Consider the following 25,126-nt stretch of genomic DNA (forward strand, 5'->3'; position numbering starts at 1 on the left):
GCCTTGTGTGCGCAGAGAGTGGAGCCTTTTATTGGCGTACACAAAATAATAATAATAAAAAACAAGAAGCGTTGGACGATGATGAAATGACGAGGCATACGGCAATTCCGCAGTCGTCGATCAAGGACAGACACACTCGCTAGCTGCTCGCTAATATGCAAATCTTCTTTATTACTTCACCCGCGCCAGGCATACTTCTTATTAAATTCCGCACATTTTTGCATGCATGCGTGTGTGGCTAATTGCGAGGACTCCATCTCGCTCGTAATTTACATTTCATTTCCGTAAAAGGGCCGCAATCGACCTGGGACCGCAAAAAGCAGCCCTGGGGCAGCAAAAGAGACCATTTCCGAATTTACGGTGGCAGAAACTTCCGCTAATTAGCATTTTGCGCGGGCGAATCTGGCCTATATTGTGCCGTGCAGAGCCCAACAGCACCGCTGGGTGATAAATTAATTTGCCAAGCGCCAAATAATTGTGCCCGCTTGCCAAGGGATTCGAGAAAATGCGGACCAGCAGACCAAATTATTTGCTAATTGAGTTTCCGCCCCCTGGACGCGAGGAGAATCAGCGTGGGCTCCTGCTCCGGAGGAAAAAACGTTAACAACTACTGGTTCATGGTATATAAATATATTGAACTAAAATGCCAAAATGTGTACGTGTGTAACCAAAAACAGATGAGAATTCCTATACTGAAATGTGTCGGTTAGTAAATGTAAAAGGTTTGGACAAAAATATAACATTCAAATCTGATGGAATTTAAGATACTTTAGGAATATTAGTTTATGTATGTAAAAAGTCCTAAAATGGTATGCGAAATTGTAAATTTAACACACTAAATTGGTTCAAACCAAAAAAAAAAAAATATTGACTAGTCCACCAAAACACAATATCTGAGTATGATAGCAAGTGATCATGCAACAATTCTATCAGGGCTTAATTTTCTTACTTCCTCGTTTTTTCGCCACACACACGACAAAAAAAAATTAGTTTCTTTATTTTTAATTTAAAAATATTGATTGTAGGTGGAAAAATATGCTGCTTCGTCAAACAGTAATTAAAAAATGCTAGTACTGCGCTAGAATTTTTCATCACAAGTCAGGTAATGGGCAAATAAATATCTAACAAATTACTTAAAGCTGAAGTCCAAATAATAATAATAAGTGCAAAATATACCTAAAAACTGAAAAAAATATTGCGCTGTTTCTGGGTTTTTCGCTACCTTGATTCTTACACGTTACATTAGAAAAAAGTGTGTACAAAAGGCAAAAATAAAAATCAATAATATAATTTATTAATGGGCTCTAAAATCGATTGTGATTAAAAGGGTTATAATAAACGAAAGAACTTCATCGCACAACAGCATGGATTTAAAAAATTAAATAATGGGCTTTAAAAACCTAATTTCAACGTTAGTTTTATTATTAAAAATCCAACTTCGATTGTGTAATTCTTCCTACCGAATATGTAATAAATATGTATTAAAATCGATTAATTATTAAAATAATGGCGGTATCATTCGATTGCAGTAAAATTTAAAAAGAAGGAAGTGCGCAGGGCCTGCAATAAATTAAAGAAGAAAATTTATAGGAAGACGACTTTGCCATTTGGACGCTCAAGGACGTGAGAATCAACCCCACCGAAAGTGCCCGTGGTATCGCATGTGACGGCTTATTTTGGTTCTGATTGTGAGCCAATGTTGCGGTTCCTGTGTTTGCTTGCAATGCAACCGATGCGAGTGCGAGTGTACGCGGGACAAACGGGCTCTATTGTGGACGGGTTTCGCTCTCGTCCAATCTCGGGTCGTCCGTCCGCTGCGAGAGCGCGAAAGAAATTTCAAAAAGACAGCGAGTCACGTGTGGCACAACGTGAAGAGCGATAAAATAGCAGCGTCGGAATCGCGAGCGAGCGAGCGAGCGGCTAATCCAACCCGTTTCTTTACATTCCGTCCTTCTGAAATTTGCACTCTGATAACTTTTTCTTCTTTCAACTAGCGCCCTTTGGCGTGCACACGTGAGAGTTTACGCACGGGAAAACTAGAAAAGCGTCTTTGTTTTGCCTGTTTATTTTCTCACTTTGCCTCCATCATATAGGGTTGAAACTTGTTTCGTAAAATGATCCGGACCGGTTTATTAAGTGTGATTCTTTCGAATGGAAAATTGAGTTAGTGGCTAATGGCCTTATCTTCCCGTCTAAAGCAGCAACTTCTCCGGGATTCGAGCTTAAATCGGTGGTTTTGTTCGTTTGTTCAAACGATACTCGTCCGCACTCTATAGCTCCTTGGTGAAGCTTGCAATAGGGTAATGAATCACCATAGCACGTGTGCAGCAATAAAAAGTTCTATTTCGGTGTTGATCCAATAAATCTACTTTCTGATGTCATTAAATTATTTTGTGTGACACAAAGCAGCTCTTTACTGCGCTTTTTATGGCATATTTTAAATGAGCAACAGCAGCGGGGTTCCAACCCGTAAATTTTAAAAATTGGATGGACTGGTCTTGCCTAAAATTTGAGAAAATGTACAGTTCTCTTCCACAATAGACACGAAAATTAATTTTCTTCACAATCACTTTTATCCAAAATGCTCCACATATATGCGAGGTTGTGAGAAATACCTGCGTGCATGCTGCACCAGAAAAAGTTATAAAAATGTCAGCCATTAAGAAAAATTGGATTTCCTCATAACTTATTAATTAATCTAAATTAAGAAATGCCCATTAAAAAGCACCATTCGTTTCAGGCTGTGCTTGATCCAAACACACTCAGAACCCCCAACGGCCATATAATATGCTCTTCTCGTCATTATTTTTCGATGCTAACTGTCGCGGCGCCGAGTGATTTATTACAACGAGCGGTGGCTTTTAAAAATTCACTTCCACACGCGCTGCACATATACACAACTTGTGCCAGAGACAACAGATATTTTGGCATTAAATTTTTCGAAACAGGCCAACGAGCTAGCGCGCGAGCGAGCGAGCAAGCGGGCGGACGAGGTGGGGGCTTCACAAAATATATAATACACACACACAGCATAAAAAAGAGCGAGCACTGACTGCAGCAGCACGCCGGCAAGGCTGGAAACTTTGCTGGTCAAGGATAACGCCGACCGAATTATGTTTTCTCTTCCAGTGATTACATCGCACCGAAAACAAAATAGTTTGTGCACAAAAATCACAAGGCGAGGAGGCATCCATTTTTTTCTGGACGGGTTCTGCGGCAACAATGTTGTTTGACTGCCAATGTACAACTTTGTTTATTTTGTCGGTTGAATTAATACGACAGTATATAGGGCAGCTTGAAATCCACTAATTTTACTTGAGTCCTATATATATATATATGTCTTGAAAAATATTATTTTCGTTTGAGAATCATTATTTGCTGTTTAAGGGCCACTGAGGTGGAATTTTGCTCGCCATTTTTTTATTTGAAACGAACTGTTACGACAGATTGTCGAGTAAAATCTACTCGTTTGGAATCAAATTATTTGAGATTACAGACAGTTGAATGCAAACAAACGTTTGCAAACTTAAAAGTACTAACTAAAGTTCACCTCAGTGGGTATTTAATTTGAAATGTCAAACTTTGAAAACAAGTGCGAGTATCACAGGCCGTACAATTACATAGAAAATTTCTGATTCCGTTTAGAAGTTTGTTCTCCTTTGTTGTGGTATCTTAGAAGCTATAATATCAGCCAGGAATTAATTTCGTATATTCACTGGACATCCAGCGAAAATTTTACCAAAAATATATATATATTTTACTCGCCCGATACAAAACACTTGCGTCTTCTCTTCCATGCAGCCTTGAATATTATTTAATGTACGAGCTAATTGGTAGTTGTTGTGTTTATCCATAATTTTCTGTCTTGTTCAGAACACATTTAAACTAATAAAAAGAGTAAAGGTTCTTGAAAATGTATCACTTTCGTTCTTTATCTTCTCCGAATGGTGCCAAACGACTTTGCGATATGTCGGGTTATCAAAGATATGAGTGACCTGCCATTGACGCAATTTCGCGTCACAGCCGCATTCAAACGCAAATTTTTCGAGCGAAACCGCCGCTCTTTAAGCTGCATGCAGGTGGAATGATAGCGTGCTGTGCGCTACGCTATCGAATTTCATTACGTGCGAGAGTTTTAATTACAATGTCGGACGCGTTGATTGTTTCGAGAACGATATTCAGCAAAAGATGAGTCAGACAGGAAAACTGATATATTGAAATGTCTGGATCTTTTTGTATAGTGTGTGACGTTCTCCAGCCGGCGTGTTACACAACCGCGGAGGAGCACAATCGCAGATAAAAGTGTCTATGTTTGAAGGGACGGACAATTTTATCAGTTTGAACGCACAGGTTATCTTAAAAGCGACAGTGCACCGAGTAAAAGCCTTGAGAGATGGAGTAGCCGTCGGTCCATTTGCCATCAGCGAGGGCGAAACAAATTTCCGCTGATGCGTCTACCCCCTGACAAGTAGTGACCTTTTAATGGGCCCAAAAATAGTTCTGCACAAAATGGCTTTTGCAAAAGGGGCTGTGGTCCAAATGAAAAACAATATTGCGTGGCAACGGGCCCATTCATTTCAATTTAAGCCGGCTTAAAAGCTTTCCGAACGCGCGGTGCAGTATTTCTCCGCGAATTTATGCCTTGACCTTACATCTCTCCAGTCTTTTGACACGATATTTCTGGGCCCGATTTTTGGCGGCGCGCTCGAAAAAGCAGCCAAGTGAGTGAAAAGTCGGCGGCGCCGATGAGAATGTGTTTCGCTGCTGCTGCTGCTACCCGCGAGAGTGTGAATTTTTGGCCGCGATCGCGCGCGCTGCCAAGGCAAGGTCGACATTTGGAGTTTGCTTGCGAGCGAATCCGATTTGCATACATTGGATATAGAGAATGAAAGAAAGAGAAGAAGCGGGCGGGCGAGCCAGCCATCCAAGCAGCCTTTTTGTCGGCTACCCGAGGCCATTCACATAAATTACTGGCCAAACACTCGCATACACACACACACACGCGTGGATTGATAAAAAAGCGGAACGGGCAGAGAGGATTTTGTGAGTTAAAATCGCATTACGCAACGCCCGCGATCCAGCGCCAAGCCAGCGAGGAAAAGGGCTAATGCGTGCGGCTGTTGTGCGACACGCGATCGGGTGCGAATCTGGACCTTTTTTGGATGGGGTCAAGAAACCGGCCGCGATTGCTTATGGATTATGCATCTGGTGGAATCTAAGTCGGTGTTATGCCGCAAGGTCGTCGTCAGAAAATGAAATTGCAAAACAACATCCAATTAGAGGCAACGACCGCATTTCAGCTACACGGTTATGTTGAAGGTGCTCTTAAGGTGCCCCATTCGTCAATTTTTTTATCGTGACACGTGTGTTTCGAATGTTGATGCTCCATGAAATCGCAACAATTATTCTTTTCTGGAATAAAAGAGGTACAATTCTTAAGCCTAACAGGATTGTGTCACAGCAAAAAAAAATCTGGTCCATGTGCTCTTTTGTAATAACGAGCGCTGTCTGCCTCTATAGAGAATCATGTGTTTCGCCATGAGAAGAAACTCTATCCTAAACCATTCGATAGATAAAAGAGATAAAAGGAGAGGAGTTTAAGAAGTCAAACTTGAATAGTTAGGACACGTGGGTAATGAGTTTTAAATTATTTTCTTCGTCTTATTTTCAGTTGAGAGGTGGAAGATTTTCAAGTGATTTTGTTTTGCATGCTTTAGAAATTTGTAATAGGATTCCAAAATGGTTTGCCACATAAGATTTAAACTAAAGTCGCGGTTACTGATTTGTTTGAACATAGCCATGCTGACTGAAAAGGAAAACCTTATTAAAAACAAGCCAACCTATAAATATTCCTTCCTTCATTCATTCATTTAATGAAAACCACGCGAAATTAAGCACTCAAACAGGCGATTGCAACCCTTACTACGATCTGAGCGTCGAGAACAAGCACCCCCATTGTTAGCAATCTGGTCCTGAGGCAATGACACACACGTGCGAGTGTGTTGCAGAAATCTATTTCTGTCCGAGGAGGAAACAGCACGACGACTTTGTGCGAGAGGCACATTAAAACGTTCTATTAGCCCAGTAGTGAAGCTAATTAGTTTTACGGTCCTCGCGGCTGAAGAGCCACTCGGTCTGGCGAGATCCCGAGAAAAGAGCCGGTTCGTGGCTCTTGTTTTCCCCCTCGGCGACGGAATTTCCCCGAAATAATTAATTTTATCGAGTTGCAACAGCTCCCGCGTGTAAGTGTGTGTGTGTGTGTGTGTGTGTGTGTGTGTACTCCGCGCGAATCACCCTCGCCACTTGACGCGTTCGCAGAAGCAGTTGGGTTTTGGCAGGCTGCTAATTAAACACACCTTATTAAGAGGAAGCTCGTCGACTTTCGTGAAGCGTAATTAGTGCTTTTCGCGTTGATTGAATCGTTGCTTACTTCAAATTAGCGCTTGAATCGGCCAATGAGCTCATTTTCTCTGGAAAAGCCTCTCGAGCCTCCCAAAAGTACGCTATTATATTAATAAGCCATTATTTGCAGAAGCCTTTCAGGCCCGGGGCACTAGGGTGCCTTTAAATATCACACTCGGACCCCTTTTGATAGTAATGCGCCGCTCGCTCTTTGTTATTGCAGGAGGGACGCGATTGCTCCATAAATTCGATAAACAATGACGGCTTTGTTGCGAAAAATTCGCATCAAAGGAGAAATGAACACGGCACCCGTGTTCAATGCAAAACGCCATTAATTGAATATTAATACCCGGCTGTATCCGAAATGAGTTGGAAATCTGTCAGTAACAAAGAGCAATTAATTTATTATTGTTTGTCCGACAAAAGCTAGGGGAGCGCAAAACTGGCGGCGCGTGCTTGACCTTTCATGCTTTGTGGCGGTGCGATACGGGGTGTACAATCAAAACTTTGATAGGGAAATTGTAGTCTATAGTGTAGTTGAACTTTTTACTCTAGTCTCGTCAGAGTATTTTTTGACTTACAAGAGCAACCCTGCAGAAGAAAATCTTGCGCCAAATCAAAATAAATCAGCAGATTTTAGGTCCAACGATAGAAACTAAGAGTTGTAGCAGAAAAACGCAATAAGAAGAACAGACGATAAGTTTTTATCACTTTGCGCGGCCAGGTCGCCCTCCAACAAATGGACATGGCGATTCCGAGTCCCCGTCCACTCAACTCGGCGGAAAGAAGTGCCAAAAAGAGTACGGCGGACGGACGGCAAAGTGCGTGCAGTCAATCTTTCCAGCTATTGAAATAACAAATCATAATCATAAAAAGCAATGGGCTATGCACTTCGCCAAAAAGCCGCCGAGTCTAGATTTCCCTGTTTGCCGAGGAAAGTTTAAGTTCTCGGAGGAGTGCAATTGTGCGTGCGATTCGCCAGAAGAGTGTGGTATATACTAGGTTCAATCTACGCACTCGCCACGTGGAGTGGTGCCAGCCAGCGTATACGATTCTCAATGGAGGAGGCGAAAAAGCAACACATAAATTAGCGCCTAATTTTAGCAGCCGGCGTTGACCCTGTTTCGGCCAAACAAAAACAAAATAGTCGCGAATTCTGCCGCCTGTCGGCCGCCCCGACCGACCGCGCGGCTCCCGTTCGCTTTTTGCGATTTTTCTTCTTCAACTCTTTCGAGCAAGGGTGCGGTCGACAGACTTGAGACATTCTTGTCGGGTTTACGTGCGGAAATTGCTCTGTCGAATGGTCGGCCACCGCGCCTTGTTTACCGTGTCAGCTTATTTTCAGGCTTGAGATCAACTTTGAAGAGTGATACGAAACGAGACAGGACTCACAAAAGAACGTTGAAAGATCGAAAACCTAAATCCAAAATCAACTTCTTCTTTCAGTCCAACAGAATATGAACTGACTAACTTTATTAGAGATAATATTTATTTTTTATTATTGGTATCACGATCTGCGCACTGAAGATTAAGTCCGACAACAACTTCCGCAAAAAAAAACTTTAGATAGAAGTGACCCTTGTTCTTTCTATATGTGATTGCTTTATCCTGCTGACTTTTGCAAAGGGAGCTCGATTCGACAAACTAGGGGTATTTTGCCAAGGTCAACTGCTCGATGAGGCGCTGCTAATTGGCGCCGATCGCCCCACTGTGTGATCAGAGGAAATAATACAACTCCCGCCGCACACAGCGTGCGTCTGGACAGCGTCCAAATCACAACCGCTGATCGGCGAGATCGACAAGCGCACCAACACTCGCCAAATGGCCCCAAAAGTAAAGTAAACCACCGAGTTTTACGGCACTGGCTTTGACCAGATAGAGAGGGATGTTAGGCCAATCACGATTTCAGCCAAATCGTTATACCAATGCGCACTGACGCCATCTTGGCGTTGGGGCAGCAATCAAGATGTTTATAATTTAATTTTGGTAGATGCTAATGAAGGCAGTCAGATGGAATTGAACGAGGAAGCTGCATTTGACTTCAACTGAGTAATTAATTGTAAGCAAGTAAAATTTTTTAAGGGTTAAATCATCTTCGATTAGGACACAATTTGCGGCAACCTATCGTGCAATTTCAATCGTTGCCTGCCTGATTTGAGCTTACGAAACTCAACTTGTATTATGAATCCCTGCCTCTGTGTATGGTCAAATAACACACTTAATTCATTCAAAAACGAATTTTGTGGCTCCGATGTTATGGTCCAAACAACAATCCTCCATTTCCGGTTTCAGTTGTGATGGCGAAGCTTTATTTCCGTTTATTCATTTCAACATAATGTTATGAAAACTGTCGACTGCGGTGAGAAAAAAAAAATAAAAGTGAAACGGTACACGTTAACTCCCTTTTGATTTAAAACTTAAACGGCTCCAGTCGCACGTACGCAGACAGTGATTTCAGTCATCACTCCTTCCTGGAAGCTTTTAGCTGTTTTGAGGCCGCCACACGAGTTCCTATAGTGCTCGAGGCGGCTCTCAATCAAATCAGAATCGCGTGGCGAATCCATTGATATATCGATAAACGACTGAGCATAGACGATTGCTGTTATTAAAAGACTGCTGCCTTCATTGTGCGAGAAGCGATGATTACGCAACTTGCAACATCTCTCGCGGCTTCGACGGCGGCAGCAGCAGCAGCTCCCTATAAACGAGCGTTAATGTGCTCCGCCGCACGTATGCCCACTACTCATTCAATTAATAAGCCTCGTCCATGAGCGGAATAATGCACTTGCACTACTTTGTGCTTGCTGCACTCGTTTCAAATGGCAAAAAAATTAGCCGCGTTGTTGCCCTTCATCCTTTCATAGCTGCTGAGAAAAATTCTGGAAAGTGCTAATATAGACGAATTCCTCAAACACGCAGGGTTGTTCCTGAATGGTTGTGCGAAACTTGCAATTTTTTATTTGCGCACTAGTCAAGTTTTGCACCTGTTGGCACTATTGGGAAAAGCGCTGGAGGAGTAGAAAAGGATGTGGTGTATACTTTCGTAACTGCGCAAATTTTATAAGGTGATAATGGTCGTAACGGTGTCATTAAAGGGTGCCAGAAGACACCCTGCTCATTCAGTCTTGAAATGCAGAGAAACTATTTAGGTGCCTTGAACTCATGGAGACTATTTTTGCGACCGAGCTGAAAATACTCGTTAGGTCGTGCATGTCCCGAGCCACCTCACAAATGAACTTGTACCAACCTATAGAACTGTGCAGCTGATTTCACATGTTTGGCAGAAGGACGCATTTCAAACGTTAGAGTCCAGCCATAATGCAAAGTCTACTGAAATTAGGGTCGACTCTCACCTTAGATATGCAATCAATCAGACATTCCTAAGAATAGCATCTTATCGTAATACTAAAGAGCCTCTCAAGCCTGCAATATGAGAAATGAAATAATAATAATAATTATGACAAAGTCTGTTAAGTGAAACCGAGTAAGAAATTTTCAGCTAATTGACTTCAAGTTATCCTGTGCTGCAGCAGGCACGGGTCAATGACCCACAATTATGTACATATGCGAAGAAAGTTGCTCCCTTGGTCAAAGGTTACCCGGCCGGAATCAATTAATCAAGCTGAAGAGGCTGGTGCTCGCACTGTGTAGGGGCATTAATTAATTCCTAGCGCTCGCTTTAACTTGTTTCTCCAAAATTTTATGCAACCTTTGCATTTCGACAAGTTAATTGCATAATTTTGTAAACGGTAGCTCAACTCCAGCTCACCGTAGGACGTCAGAGTAGCCGAAACACTTTGATCAATTTTCCATGACCTGAGCACGCTATTAATTACAAGCAGAAACCGTGTCTGTCGTCTAACCGGCCGACAGCATAAATAGTTAACCGTCTCATCTGACGGGCCTCACGATCAGGTGGCTCTGTTCTCATCCTTGGCGTGGCCGGGGCTCACGTCAGAAATGATATTGTTAAGAGGCGGCGTGCTGGAGAGGAGAAATGAGCAATGGAGAAAAAAGTATCGCTCCGGCCGGGCATGTCTGCGAGTGCGTTTAAGAAAATGCGCGAAAAGAGGTGTAATTACAGCTGAGAGCTTAATAAATAACGAGGCACCAGTCAGACAGGTCATTGACTGGCTCACTGCGCTAAATAATGATAGCGACCGATACACACTCAGCCAGTCAGCCGACCGACCGGCCAAGTGAGCCTGTCATTTCCCGTGCGAGTGAGCCAACCAAAGAGCACTTTCCAATAATTTGAGCCGCTGTAGCTGCGAGGGATGTGAAAAATTGTGTGAAATTCATTCCTGCTGCTCTTTAAGCTGGCCCAACCTCACGCGGCCACTATCTAAAACGATTGCCCTTTGAAATGTCAAGTAACTTTTTATCTGTTCCATTGTCTTGGTCAGATCCAAGTTCAGTAAAGTCAAAAAGTGCTGCATATACATATACCAATCAATTCTGACGAGACTTTATATTCCTATTTTATACTCAGCGGGCTAGCATAATATATTTGAAAGCCCAAATAGATGTAATTTAAACATTGAAGGGCCTTGTTCACGTGTTGTTCTCACTCAATTAAAAAAAAAATTGTAAATTTAGTAGCGGATGAGATTAAAAACAGGATCGAATCAATTTTAATTTAATTTTTATTTACTCAACTTCAGTAATTTTTACTTTTATTATTTTGCTGCAAATTTCCAAAACGCGAGTTATGAGTAGCAACGACCATTTTACCATTCACATTTTCCCGTTTACACTTTGCACAAATTATCGCCTTTATGCTGTGAAAATTCGACTCGCTGCGTCAAGCACTGTTTTTCACAGCCCTGACCGGCACTGGATGCACTCACTCAGTAAGCGCGCGCGTTTTTCAATAAATTATATTACACGGCGGCAGCAAGCAGATCCAGCCGCGGCATACTCGATCACTCATGCATGTAAACTATAAAAGCCGCTTGCTTGCATATTGATAATAATTTCCGAGCAGCAGCCCTCTCGGCCGGGCATAAATCAGGGTATGCAGCTCGCGCGTCACGCCTCATTAATCGGCCAATTAAAATGCATTATTCGTCGCCGTGGGCTGGGCACTGCAAGCGACACTATGCATAAATGCATGCGCGAGTGCGGCATATGGCCAAATTTGTCGACTGCACTCCGCGGAGAAGACCGGAGAACGGCTGATTGTTGCCGTCCAAAGGGTCCTTGAAAAAAATCCGCCCCTTCGCTAAAGCTGTAGATGACGAGAGTACTTCAAGTGATGACTTTTAAAAAACGCACCAAAAATCCATCCGCGTTTTCTCTGTGATTCAGCTGGCAAGCTTTCCATTTGGCAAGTTAGTTATAAAAAAAGAGGAGTGAAGCGTTAAACAAAGAAGCTGCTGAGTTCTGAAATCCTTTGCCTGCTTTTAAAGTCTATTTCTGCGCAGGTAGCGCAGAAAATTTACGATAAAATCTGCTTCATTCCAAACTTCTCTTTTTGACAAAAGAAGTGAGTTTCTCACATGCTCCTGGATGGATTTCAACGAGAGAGGGAAAATAAATTTTGATCAGCTCTGAAAGCATGATTAAGTGATTGGCATCAACTAATCTGACGTTGATTATTTTAAAATGTTATTCAACATGAAACGAAAATAAATGTTTTATTTAAAACCATATTTTTTCACGTCAGGCGAGTTTCTGGAAAGTTATATTTTACACTGCGCGTATTTAAACACATGCTACGAACTTAATTATTTTCCAAGCAGAGTTGATATCATTCTTCGACAGCTCTAATTACGAGCGATAACTGTGGCAGAAAAAGTTGTTCAATTTTTGGAATAAATTATTCCTCCTGCTGGAAATTCTTATCATTTTGGAGAACACCGACTGCAGGAGTGGTTATCGCGAAAATTCCGAAAATAGTTTCGCTTCCTATAGTTAACAATGCAATTAACAGCACACAAATTTTTAGCAATTTGCAATCTCTGCCGGGTGTTGCCCGGCGAAATCCTCCAAATTCGCTGAGAGACAAAGAGTCAGTGTTCCAATTTTCATGCGCCGGAAGTGTGCGTGTCCGTGACAATCATTTTGCATGGCATAGCACGGACGGGAAGAGAGGCGGATTCGGCCGATGGGCGCACTTATTCCATGAGTAGAGATTGTGTATGTGTGTGTGTGTGTACTGTCATAAATATTTAAAGAGGACGCGATAAAATCGCCGCCGCTTTCGCGATAACGAACGGCAATAATCGAGCAAACGTGTCAGGTGGTGCTCGCGTATTTCTTTTTTTTTTAGCTCCACACAATACCACTAGGGGCAAATGCATTATTTTCAGCGCAGTGTTTGCGCGAGCGGCGGGCACAAAGCGACCGGCAAGAAAAGTCCGTGCGCAAACAGTGCGTGTGTGCCGCATTGTATGTGTGTGCAAGCGGTACACACACAATGGAAAATCGTTCGCTCGCTTGGCGCAGCCTAAATTTCAAACTGCGGTGAGGCCAACGGCTTTATTTTAAAAGCCCGGTCATCTCGCAAACTGCACTGAGAGTGTAAACAGGAGGGTGACAAAGTTTAAATATCTTTTCCTTTTAAGGTTTTTTAAACCAGTTAAATAGTCTCTTTTTAAATTGATTCTTGACGCAAAAATGGCATTTTTGACTAAGGTTTGGTTTTTTGATGGGGATTAATTTTTAACTTTGAGCAACTTTAAGACTGTTTGAACCGGTTTTACGACTTTAAATTGTTTTGAAGTTTCACAACCCTACAGGAACTCACTGCAACAACTTAGCATGTACATTTCCCACCAAAAAAATTGCCGTTAAAGCCATATTTTAGAGAAAAGATTAGCATAAAATCCTGAAAAAAGGTGTAAATTTTGGATATGAGTGCAGTCTCGTTCACACAGCTGAAGAAATTATGACCCTGCAATAAGATCTTTTCTCGCAACTCCTGATAATTAATATATGGGGTTCTGGTAGAGAGGGATAATTGGCGGGCGAGGAAATAAGTTTCATGGCGATCGTATCGTCCAAATTGGCTTTCATTGCCACATTATTTCCAATTGTTTTACGGCCTAAACGGTCGAACGAGGGTTGATTCGGAGAGCGAGCTGTAAAGATGTCGTAACGCATGGGATGCAATAAATGTATAAATAAATTTTCGTGCTATTGTATTATTTATCTGCCAGACGATTGCGTGTAAACATAAGCAAATTTCACCCACCGAGCACCGAAAGTACGGCATAATATACAACCAATAGCGTTTATGACGACAATTACTCATTGTTGTATTACGGTGTATTGTAAAAGATTTGAGGTGTGCAATTGTTTCTGGTGGGAACCGCACGTGAAAATTTATTGAGCAGCGTATACCGAATACACGCCTGGGCGGCTTCTTCGCCAAGTGAAATCGAAAAAATTATGATTTACTCAATTGCAACGTTTCCCTTGGTGATTCACTATTTTGAAGCGGTATGACTTTTATTGCAGTGCAGAATATTAATGACTTGAATAACTTTTTATTATTCCCTCTCCTATCCTCTTATAAGTCACAAGGAATAACGAGTTATTAAAATGTACTCGAGTATATGTTTACAACAACTCTTTTATTTACTTTCCAATTACCAGCATAGAAACTGGTGAGCCCAGCGATGAAATTTTAAACGAACATTAATGGCTCAGTTGCCTTAATTGAGACAGAAAATTAAACATTATAATGACACTACTAAATCATTTCATCATTGTATACTGCGATAGTGGTATATATCTGGAGTCTGTAATCTATTCATTTAAGGAAAAGTTGAAATTTTTCAATATTCTTGAAGATTTTGAACAGATTAATTTAAAACTTTAGGCTCACTTTTATTCAATATTTTTTCTATACTTTTGTAATTTCCATCCTTGATTTTTGCTACTCGCATGAGTTTGAAAACAATTAAACCGGTACCCATGCAGCAAGGTGGAATAATTTTGAAGCCCTTCAACGCGATGTTTGCTTTTCCAGCCCTCTTGGTCGGTCGGATCGAAACAAAAACCCACGGCAACCTCCCCGATTTTGTTTGACGCCCTTCAATTAGAGCGCGGTCAAACGAAGGGGGCAAGAATTTTAATCCTCGGAGTTGATTAATGAAAAACGGCGTGGCCGGTTGCCGAAAAAGCGGGACATGAATTATTAAATTCCATTCTCAGGCAGGCACCCCTCGTTCAATCAGCCGAACGCGGTAGCTGCAGGAATATTGTAGTCGAATGCAAATAGCGGGCTCCCTATGGTCGCTTTGTTTCGACCTTTCAGCAGCAGCAGGTTGGCAACAGCCGAGCCACAAATTGGTCGCGCCGAACAAAAGAAAGGCCCCGCTGCTTGGTTGGCTGCTGCATTTATTTCCCCTCGCCTGCATGCCGGCTGGAGTTTCGCGTCGCCCGCCCGCTCATCTACTCGCTGCTTCTGCTCTCTCGGCTAGCGCGAGCGCGAGTGCTAAAGAGTTGTTGCTAGGCGGAGACCGGCCGAACCATTGTTGGACGCGTCCATTGTTGCTCGCTCTCGGTACCGACCTCAAAAGCGGCTTGCAACACTTTGTGCACGCGAGGCACAGGCGTTGCTTGCTGTGCGAAAGAAGCGTTCTGCGCCCGCTAATGGATTCGGATTGGCCTTTGCTACTATGCTGGGCTCGCTGGGCACGACTATTTTATACGGACGTGAGCGCTGGATTTAAACCGCAGACTCAGAGGCAGCGGGAGTCTGGAAAAACTGCTTTATTCTTCAACGTTCTTACTGTTGGATCCAAACTTTTTTTATTGATCTATTAATAAAATAATTCAGTTTTCAATAAATCTCTGTATTTGGGTCATGCAGTCTGCCGTTTTAATTTAAGCTTAGCTGCGTCAGCCACCGGTGGAAGAGTAAAAAAAAATATGAGGGTAAAATTGGTCTAAGAGCTGTTAAGCACTTTTAAACTTCATTTTAACCATCCGCTGCCTAGTCAAAATTTAGCTAAGCACCAGCCAGCCGCTACCGCTGAGACCTCATAGTTTTTGTATAGCGGTGGCTGACATTAAAAAATAACATTTTCTAACTTCATAATACTCTCTTAGTTCACTTCAAATGTACACATTTCTAAAACTAAGATTCTAGGATGACCTAATTTTGTAATTTAATTCTCTATTCTTGCATGACGACGGTTGAATTGACTTCAACTGAAAAACCTGAACTATTGTTTCATATCTGGTTTAAATTTTAAAATCGAGTACAGATGATAATTCTATGAATACACATTCTCGTACCCACAAGGCTGCAGATTAATTTCTAAATAAGACTTCAAGACAGTTTTTCCCTCTCAATTAATTAGACAATGATTTTCCCAATAGCGCCGAGAACAATCAATATAGGCGTTTATAATTTAATCTCGCTCAAAGACCTTAATGACAACCTTATCAGATCTGACAATGAGAGTGGCTCCATTCCCAACACGTGCGGTGCTGTAAAGATAATTCTGGTTGAATAACCTGGTTTGATAAAACTGAAATTCGCATCTCAATGGCTTCTATTTTCAGAAAATCTGCTTCACACCAGTTCCCTTAACAGTAATCCGCTTATCTGGTCCTTTCCCTTCAAAGCTGATTTTCTTGCATCAGACGTTAACAAATCCCGGCGGGCCTGACTTTGTCCTTAAGTCCTTTGACTTCAACTCTTGAATTTCCTACCTTTCCCCTTGCTTGTATTTTTATCGCAGTGCAGCCGGAAGTTTAATAATTAAGGGTATTTTCCGTTTCACTTGGGGAGAATTTTCATTCAAAATGCCTTGACATGATAAAGTGGCATTTTTCTGGACAGGAAAAAAGTACATTCGCGGCAAGAAGGTCACATCGCATTTTGCTAACGCATTGTAAGACTCACTTTAAACAGTCGCAAGGTCTCTGCCGTCCGTCCTCTAATATGCTGAATGAAAAAATCTTATCAGTTGGCCTTTATATTTTTCTTGATTTACATTGAATTGTTGGTAAAAATAAAAATATTTTGGATTTTTAAAAATTCGCTTTTTTTATTGTGAAACGAGTCGTTAACTTTGTCAGCAGAAGATCCTGCATCAGAATATTATATTTTTAGGATATCTTTTATTTGCTGTGTAATCTTTTCGTATTAAATATCGATATTGTCCTTGATTTTAAGCAAGCAGTGATTATAAGGTAAACATGTGCCCGAGTCTTTTCCCCTAATTTAAATTTCAAAACAAACCTCTGATTGCTCTCATTCCTCTCTAATTATTGCAGATGTGCAAAACTCATTAGATCAGCTTCTCCGATAGGCGACAATTTTATTTATTTCCGGAAAAAGTACCGACATTTCTGACGAATCTATTACGGAGGGGTGCGATAAGAACGACCATCGTTACACACAAATAATGCAAACAAGCCAACCGACCCCCATCTGCATTCTTCGCTGGCTTTTCCGGGCAAAAAACAAATTGGCGTTCGTGCCGGAGCATGAGAGGCGCAGATTTCGCCGGCACGCCACGCATTTAATCAAGCTAAGTGAGCCTGCTGAAGACGACGGTGCATTTGTTAAGAATAATGAGCCCCTGGATCGACGCAACCTGCGTGTCCTCGGCACCGATTCAGCTGCCTACCCAAAAATTGTGATTCGCTCCTCGCGTGTTTGCCCGCTAAACCTGCACCTAATAACCTATCTCCTCGAGCCGAACTAAAATGGCGTTTCATGCTGAAAATCGCCACCAAGAAGGGAAAATAAATTATTGCCACTTGTTGCCTTTGAAATTCGCATTTCGGATATTGAGGCTATTGATTAAAAACTGTTTTGTCAACCTCTTATGAGCGGGAATACCTACCTCACTAGCTTGAACACTTTTAGCTTCGTTTTATTTAAAGGTTCATTAGTAAAAATGACGACCAAGAAAGTTTTACGACTGCAAAGTGCCGCTGTTACTTTGATAACAAATCAATTGTGCATGGTATACCGTAGATAGTGTGCTTTGTTGGCAAAGAAGACGGATGGTTATTATTTTTATCAAAGTTTTATTTTCACCGGAATAACCACGAGTGCAGGAACGTCGCTTTGTTTTAGATAATGTTTCACAAGGAAATTTTTCCAGAAGCACAAGGAAAAAGAAATATTTAAGATTTAATTTATACTACTAAAAATGATCAGATAAAAATTACTAACATTCATGGTAAAATTAAAACGGCAGCTACTGCATCATCTAAAAATCTGTTGTACAATGAATTAAAAATGTGCATTAGTTGAAGAAGATGAGCACTCTGAGTAGAGAGTAGATTTTTCCAGCTCGATGATGACACCAGTGTGAGCGAAAAACGCTAAAAGCTGTCGTCATGCACGTATATCCTAGTCGACTGGTATCCCTTTGAAATTAGCAGAACTCGTCCCTTACGCAACAATTTCCACCTCCCTTCGATGATGAAACAGCTAGCTCTCTTCTCGCTCGGAAAGTTAACAAGCAAAAAATGAAGTTGTGCAACACTTTGCAGCAGAGAGTGCCGCACCGCGCTCAGGCGGGCTGAGGACAGGCGTGCAGGCAGGCTGGCAGGGTGGGGTGAGTGCGGGTGGTTGACCTGCCGCGGGGTGGTTCGTTCGTTCATTCGCTCTCTCTCGCCATGATCGATGCTTCCCCGGCAACAAACCGGTCTAAAGTTTGCTCAAGCTTGTTAAAAAGCGAAGCCAATTAATTTTTTTCTCATCTAATTTTCCGGCACCCTCGCGAAAAAGTTGGACCGGAAAGTGGATTCTTTCCAATTTTCGCCATTACTCGCGTGCATGCCGAGGTGAAGACACAAAAGGGTGCGCCGTCGCGTGGAAAATTAAAAACTTTGCACTTTCTTTTGAGACAAAGGAACTGGCGATTTAAGTTTTAATTAAAACCAGAGTTCGTCGAAAATATTGTTTTTTGCTCAGCTCCAGGAAATTTAATGTCAAGCGTGATTGCGTACGATTTTTACATAATTGCAATCTCCTTATCCAGTATTTTCGGACCTCCTTCACCGGCTGAGTTTGCATTTGAATTATTGAGCTGGGGCTGCGCATTCCTCTGTACACGTAAGCCTCGTCCTGTTTTGAGATTTACTCGACTTTTTGGCAGCTGCAGCGAGAAAAGATAATAAATTCCCAGCTCTCTTCCCCACGCACACACGGGCTGAAGCATCCCCGAATAGCGTGGAGCGTGGGTAATCCCAAAAAGAGGCAAAACATGTGTTTTTAATTCCTCGGCAGCGTCCCGGCAAATAAATATGTCAGCCAGCAGCTCGTCGTCGCTCGCACTCTGACAATCGTTATTTTTATTATTTATTCAGAAGCCAGCCAGCCACTCGCGCACATGCAACTGATTTGGCTTAAATTTCAAGCGGGGAGCGAATTTCACGGCTTAACATTATTCCTCGCCGTCTACTCCAATTAAATGGGATGAATGTGACTAAATAAAAAGTGCCAGGAATGGGGGGAACGTGCAACTTGTCAGCCTTAATGTGCCCGTTTTTCAGCTTTATTGGACTGCCGGAATGCGTGAAATTTAATTTTTATGACAAGAGTGTCCTACATCACATTTAACAAAGTTTTTTGGCGTGTACAAATTTGATAGGAACTTAAGCAAGGCCGGAGCTTAAAATAATTTTGAAAAAGAAATTAAAACTCAATAAATAAACAACAACAGATCATTTTGAAAAAGTTGAGGCTTTATTGCAGACAGGAATGTTACATAAAAGTGAACTAGGAGATCCCTTCTGCAACTTATTAATTTATGTTTTAAGTTCGATACCAGGATTAATTTTCAGGGTAGCCACTCTCTTTTCAGGGTCGATGGCATCCATTCTACGGGAAAGCATGTTTGTTGTGCACGCAAGCAGCAAATTCAGAACGTCAAAAAACCTAGCATGACTGTATCTAATAAACCCATCAAATTTCTACATTTTCCAATAAATATACTAGTCGAGAGGTGTTTTAAGCCGCTCGCCAGTGAAAGGGCAGAAACGAAAATCGCGTGCCCAGTGACAAACGAGAACAAATGGCAGGCGAGGTCGATTTTCCGAGCCACGTCAATGAACAGCATTTGCTCGATTTATTTCGAAACAAGTACCCCTGATCACGTCTGCATGCACCCACAGCCGGCTCAATGTGGTAAAACCGCGTGTTTAAGAACACGTATGATGAACAGTCTAATTATTTTTAAAAAGTAAAGACTTGCGAAATAAAAATAAAAAAGGCTTTTCAAATAAACTACTCTGCGTGCATGCAATGCACAAAACGGACTTAAAATTTAATAATTCAATCTTTATTAGAAATCTGAGCCATTTTAGCACAGGTCGGTAGCAAATATGCACGCCTAGCTGGAAAAAAATAATTAATATCATAGTGAAACAAAAATCAACGAAATTCTACGATAAGCCAATTAGCGAAATCATTTGCCTAGAAAGAAATATAACGAGGTATTTCGAATATTAACCTTTCCTGATTATCATGGATTGATAAAAACTTGCAAAATTGTCGTGAATAAAATTGATAAACAGCGAATAAGTGGTAGGTGATAACAGAAATTTCGATCGTTGTCCTCACACAAAGGCGTTCGTGATTACGAGTTTTTCCAGCCAAAATTGAAAGAGGATGGATAAAAATCTAGACGGCCGAGCGCCTCGTAAATTGGACCGGAATTATTCAGTACGTGTGCGTATCATTAAAGCAGTAAACAGCGATCGGTATCGCAGGGCCGGCTTTTGTGCCTGCGCGCACCTGTTCCCGCTCCAACATGCAACCTACGAAAATATCGTCGCACAATGCAAATGCCACAAAAGACGTGTGTGTGTATGTGCGCGGTGAAATAAATTAACGTGGTCGGGAAAGATCATTAAAGGGGAAGCCGGCTTTTCGAATTCGAATGAGGCTGAATAATAGCACGTAATTTTGGCGAGAAACAAATCAGTGTGAGAAGGAACGCACACGCGCCGGGTATTAGCCGCACGTTTGAGCGGCGAGGGTTGGTTCAGGAAACAGCAGCATGTGTGTGAATGTGTTCCCAAGCACCATTATTATTCCAGTGTGTTTCGGCATTTTGAAGGATTTGAATGCAAATTAGCCAGCTGGCCGGATATTTTCCGACCGGCTAATTGGAATTTGGATCGTTTGGGAAATATTGAATTGAGTTGGCGACAGGCACCGTCCAAAAAGCTGGTTAGATTTTTTCTAAATTATTCAAAAGGCGAATGTTCAGCCGGCAAATTTAAATAAAGACAATTTCGTTCTTTTTTACTGATACACACATGAATTGAGGAGAAACTGACATATAAACACCGCTCTCTAATTAGTCATACCAGGTGAATTCCTGAATTATTTAGCAACAATCAGAATTTATCATGGCTTAACATCTCGAGAAGTATGCATGGCACGCAGGACGAAGCAGACTTTTGGTTAAAAGGGATAAATAAGTAAACATAATTTGTACCAAGAAGTAATATTGATTGAAACTACCTCGAGCCAGGCCGCAGAACCAATTTTCCAGTTCCATTTATGATTACAGTTGCAGCACTCACGCAAACTCAATTCAAGTGTCTTTCGACCAAATTAATAATCTTGCACGGCAGGTGCCGGTGCCGCCGCCGCCGCAAACTTAAGGAGAAACCGTTGGCAAACAAATAAATCGCGCCGATAAAACATAATCCCCTTCAATTCGAGGCAATTGAGCAAATTGGCCCACGCGCAACCATATAAATACAAATTCAGTTCGGGGCCGGAAAATGCGCCTCGCACGCCACGCTGCGCTCGTCACATAAATTGCAATTTGCACGGGAAATTTACGGACTCGGCGCGCACATTTTTCAAGCCAAAAAGAAAAATAATGGAAACGCGAGGCTCTGCGTTAACATTTATTCAAAAAAGGGACGTGAAAAATAGACACATCGGCTTTTATCGCGGTCGTCTGATTAATACCATAACCAACCTTGACAATATCGTCATGTGTGCAATTAGAGCGGCGTTTGTGAAATTTAAATGTGATTGCCATCCATTTCGATTATGATTTTGATAACGGATGACTCCCTTAAATTGAATTGGCAGGCGAAATCCAGTTTTGACAATATTTATACGAGCAAATTTGATTTGATTCAGAGTTTTGAGGGGGAATAAATTTAAAATCGCAAAATTCCAGGTTCCCGGCGAATACCAACAATATTTTATATACTTTGGAATGTTCAATTCGACATCAAATTGGCATTAATCTTCCTAATAGGTTTTTGTTTTCTCGATATGAAAATTTACCGTCATTTTTATGACTGATTCGAAAAACGTGAGGCTGCAAACTCACACAGTTTAACTTGGATAGCTAATAAGATTGAAAATGTTACCATATAATATGGATGAGAATTTTAAATGTTCAGATATATTGAAAATTGCAAGCAGACAACTAAATATGACTAATATTAAATGTTTGAAACAAAATATCAAGAATAATTATTTTCTTTGTTGCAACACAGCATGTAGATTTTATGTTTATTAACACTATATTTTGCCGAGATATATTACAAATAATAACAAAATAACCCCTAACCCAATAACCCTGAGACACTAGCACAATTTTGAACAAACTTTCTTTCACATCCCCGGGGAATTCAGCAACTTTCAATTTCCATGCGCTTGTTAGAAAGCGAATTCATTACACGGAGGGAGCTGGCGAAGGCCTGACATGCGAATGCAAATGAAGTGCAACCTACACCGCTTTTCCACCCCCGAGGCGGGGAACGGGCGGGAAATTCGCGTGTGTTGGAAAAATAAAAAAGTTCACGGCTGCAAGCATTATCGCGCGCGTGGTAGTGGTGGCGGCGGCGGCGGCGAGTGCTTTATTGCTTCGGCCGCTGATCCACCGTGCACAAGGGGATGCATGGGGTGATTCGGCGCAAATTGGATTAGGCCCGCGAAATCGGCGAGCTGCACACATTGAAATGCTTCGCGGCCGGCCGGCCGCACAACAGAATCCTCACAAACCAGGCGAGCGCGGCCACCACGCCACTCTTATTTAATCTCTGCTGGCGTAAAAGAGCAGGGAAAAGTAAGTATAAGTAAGCGCTTTACCCCCTAACGCGCTTAATTATGATGAAACGCCCGGTTTGCATTGCGAAAAAGTGCGGCAAATGAGAGTAAAATACACACGCTAACAAGATAAATTGGCGCGCGCGACCCAAGGTCATTTTTCCGCGGCTTGTCGTCGCCGCGTGCCGCTTAATGTTTCTTTCGCGAAAAACTCCGTGATGCACAACGCCACTTTATCAGTATGGTCTTAATTAAAAACTGGTAAAGGCCTAGTGCACATTTTCATTTTCTGGAATAAAGAAAATAAACGCTGGAGTTTACTCGTTACAATGAATTCGCCAATACGATGTAAGATGTAAGGAGAAACTAATATGTAGATTTCTGGGACTGGGCAGTCACAGGCTGTCATTTGGTTATACAACTTCTCAGCACTGACGTCATGCAGGTTGCCTAAAATAGCTGCGGTTTGAATGGAGCACATTTCAGTTGTTTCCTTATGAGAATAACAAACTCCGTCCGATGCAATAACTTTTTCCGATATTTTTGGCGCTTTCCAATATCTATGGAAATGGTGGGTGAAAATAATTTTTGTTACCAACGAGGAAAATATTGCAGTTTCACAAATAGAGTTCGTTACAGAAGGAATTTTTACAGCCGGGCGAATCCTTGTAAATCTGGGCTATCCTTGAATAAAGCAAACTCAATATCTGTGACATCATTATTTTTAAATTAAAATGAAGGAGATGCAACCAAACTCGCTTAGGAGAAATATTTCGGACACAAGCTAAATAAAGCATGCCCATTAAAAGAAAGAAAATCCTTATTACTAAACAAAAAATTAGTCAACATTATTTGAAAGTTTTAAAATTTTATGAGCTTGAAAAAGGCCCGGCCAACCTAGGGCCTTTTGTAACGGCTAAAATTGCGAAAATATGGGGAAAAAATTTGCCTCAAGGATCACTTTTCGTTAGGGATAAAGTTTTAACAAGCACGAGGCAAAAGCTTTGCTGGCAAAAGAGCTCCTCCTGGGTTGTTAAAAAAAGATATATTTTGATAACAATGGAAGCAGCTACTTTGCGAATTGCGCAGGAGAGGTGCTGTCAATTGCTGAGACGACGAAATCGGCCTTTCCTTTTCTCGCAAATAGGGACTATGAGTGAGAAAGACCCCCGCTGCTATTTTCCGAAATAGTTGCCAAGAGGCCGCATGACAAAATGCGGCGACGCATAGCAACAGTTTGTGAAATTGGTAGGAGGGTTAGCCCTCGCACGAGGGGGAGCGAGCCACCAACCCCCTATTCCTAATGACCATTCCCATTTGGCCGGGGCGCATTATTCAAATCAAAAGGCGTGTGTTGTGTTCGATTCCCACGCAAAAAACGCGACCTTTTTCACTCAAATTTGAATGAGGGCCAAACTTTTTCATTAGCTGCTCGGCAAACAGGAAGCTTCTAATTAGGGTTGCGGCGGCCACTCACTTTTTGTATACAAACGTACGCATAATGCCACCGCGTTTGTTTGTTCGTTGAGAAAAAGGAAGGCTCAAAGGGGAATATCAATCCAGCTTTTTTGTCTTGCTATCAGTGCAAGGAAGTTTTCAAATTTGAATGCGTTATCTAATTTCGGAGCTCTTTTATTTGAACAGGCCAACTAAAGGGGTGCCGAGAGCTCAGATTAGATCGGCAGGGTTGCCGACCGCCGATTTTTGCCACCCTAAAAGCAGAATTCTTTGTCATACAGAGGTCTGGAATTTACTAAACAATGCAATTGATTCTCGAATCAAAGTTAACGAACTTAATTACAGTCAGTATAATTGACTAGGGCTGCTGTCAACGCTATCATTTTGCCCGAAGAACGATGTAACCCTAGATCAAAGGTGATTCTCGTGATCAAAGGAAGCGTTTCAATATATCCACGGCGTCGCTGCAGCGAATGAGAAATAAAGAGTCTTCCTCTTCACTAGCCAAAATTACCAAATGCTTCATCTGCAGCGCGGCAGGGAAAAGTTGCGTTTCTTTGGCAAACTTTGCCGAACGAGTTTGTTCTCCGGCAGATTTGAAGCAAATCGCTCGAGCCAAACTCGTAAATTTTTATCTGCGCGCGAGGAAACTTTTCTGGCCGAGCGAGGAAAACAAAGGGAAGAAGCAGGGCTTCCCTTTCCTTCGATTTTATTTTATGAACCCCATTCGCCGCGAGTTTTATTACGTTCACTTTTATTTATTCCTACACCTACCAAAGCTAAACTTCTTCTTTTTCAAACAAATAATGCCGCGACGACTTTGGCCCCCCGAGCCGCGTAAATCAAACCGGGCGGAAAAATAAGCGGAATCTAAAAGCACATTATTCCGAGTCGGCTGCTCGATGCTGGTCCGTTGCGTATACAATGTAATAATTTGAATTGGTACTCACAGTGACTGCAAAGGACCGGGGTGAGAAAAAACAGGCCTTTCTCCCATTCTATCACATGATGACTCTCGCCTCCTGAAACACAAAACAAAACAGACTCCATCAACGTTTGCAAATGAAATCAAGCAGGCATTTTAATGTAATCAGTGACTACAATGTACTTCAACGACTCTGAATTTACTTACTCCATTGATAGTAAAATACTGAAATAACGCATTTTAAAGTGATAATAAGCTTGGTTGGCCAAATAATATTTAAATCTGAAGTCTCTCATAGCCAGGGGAAGATTAGAAAGTCCATGTCAACTTAA

The 25,126-nt window shown here is 41.8% G+C and overlaps 1 protein-coding gene across 2 annotated transcripts in view; it reads right to left on the reverse strand.

Moving 5' to 3' along the window:
• Pi3K21B (phosphatidylinositol 3-kinase regulatory subunit alpha) overlaps window positions 1–25,126 on the reverse strand; it is a 62,514-nt gene that overhangs the window by 28,735 nt on the left and 8,653 nt on the right. For both annotated transcript variants that reach the window (XM_065493710.1, XM_065493711.1), the window contains one exon: window positions 24,820–24,891. In XM_065493710.1, the coding sequence (XP_065349782.1) occupies window positions 24,820–24,891 (72 nt within the window). The remainder of the gene's footprint in view (window positions 1–24,819; window positions 24,892–25,126) is intronic.

This window comes from Cloeon dipterum, chromosome X, assembly GCF_949628265.1.
Source record: "Cloeon dipterum chromosome X, ieCloDipt1.1, whole genome shotgun sequence".
Taxonomy (NCBI): Eukaryota; Metazoa; Arthropoda; class Insecta; order Ephemeroptera; family Baetidae; genus Cloeon; species Cloeon dipterum.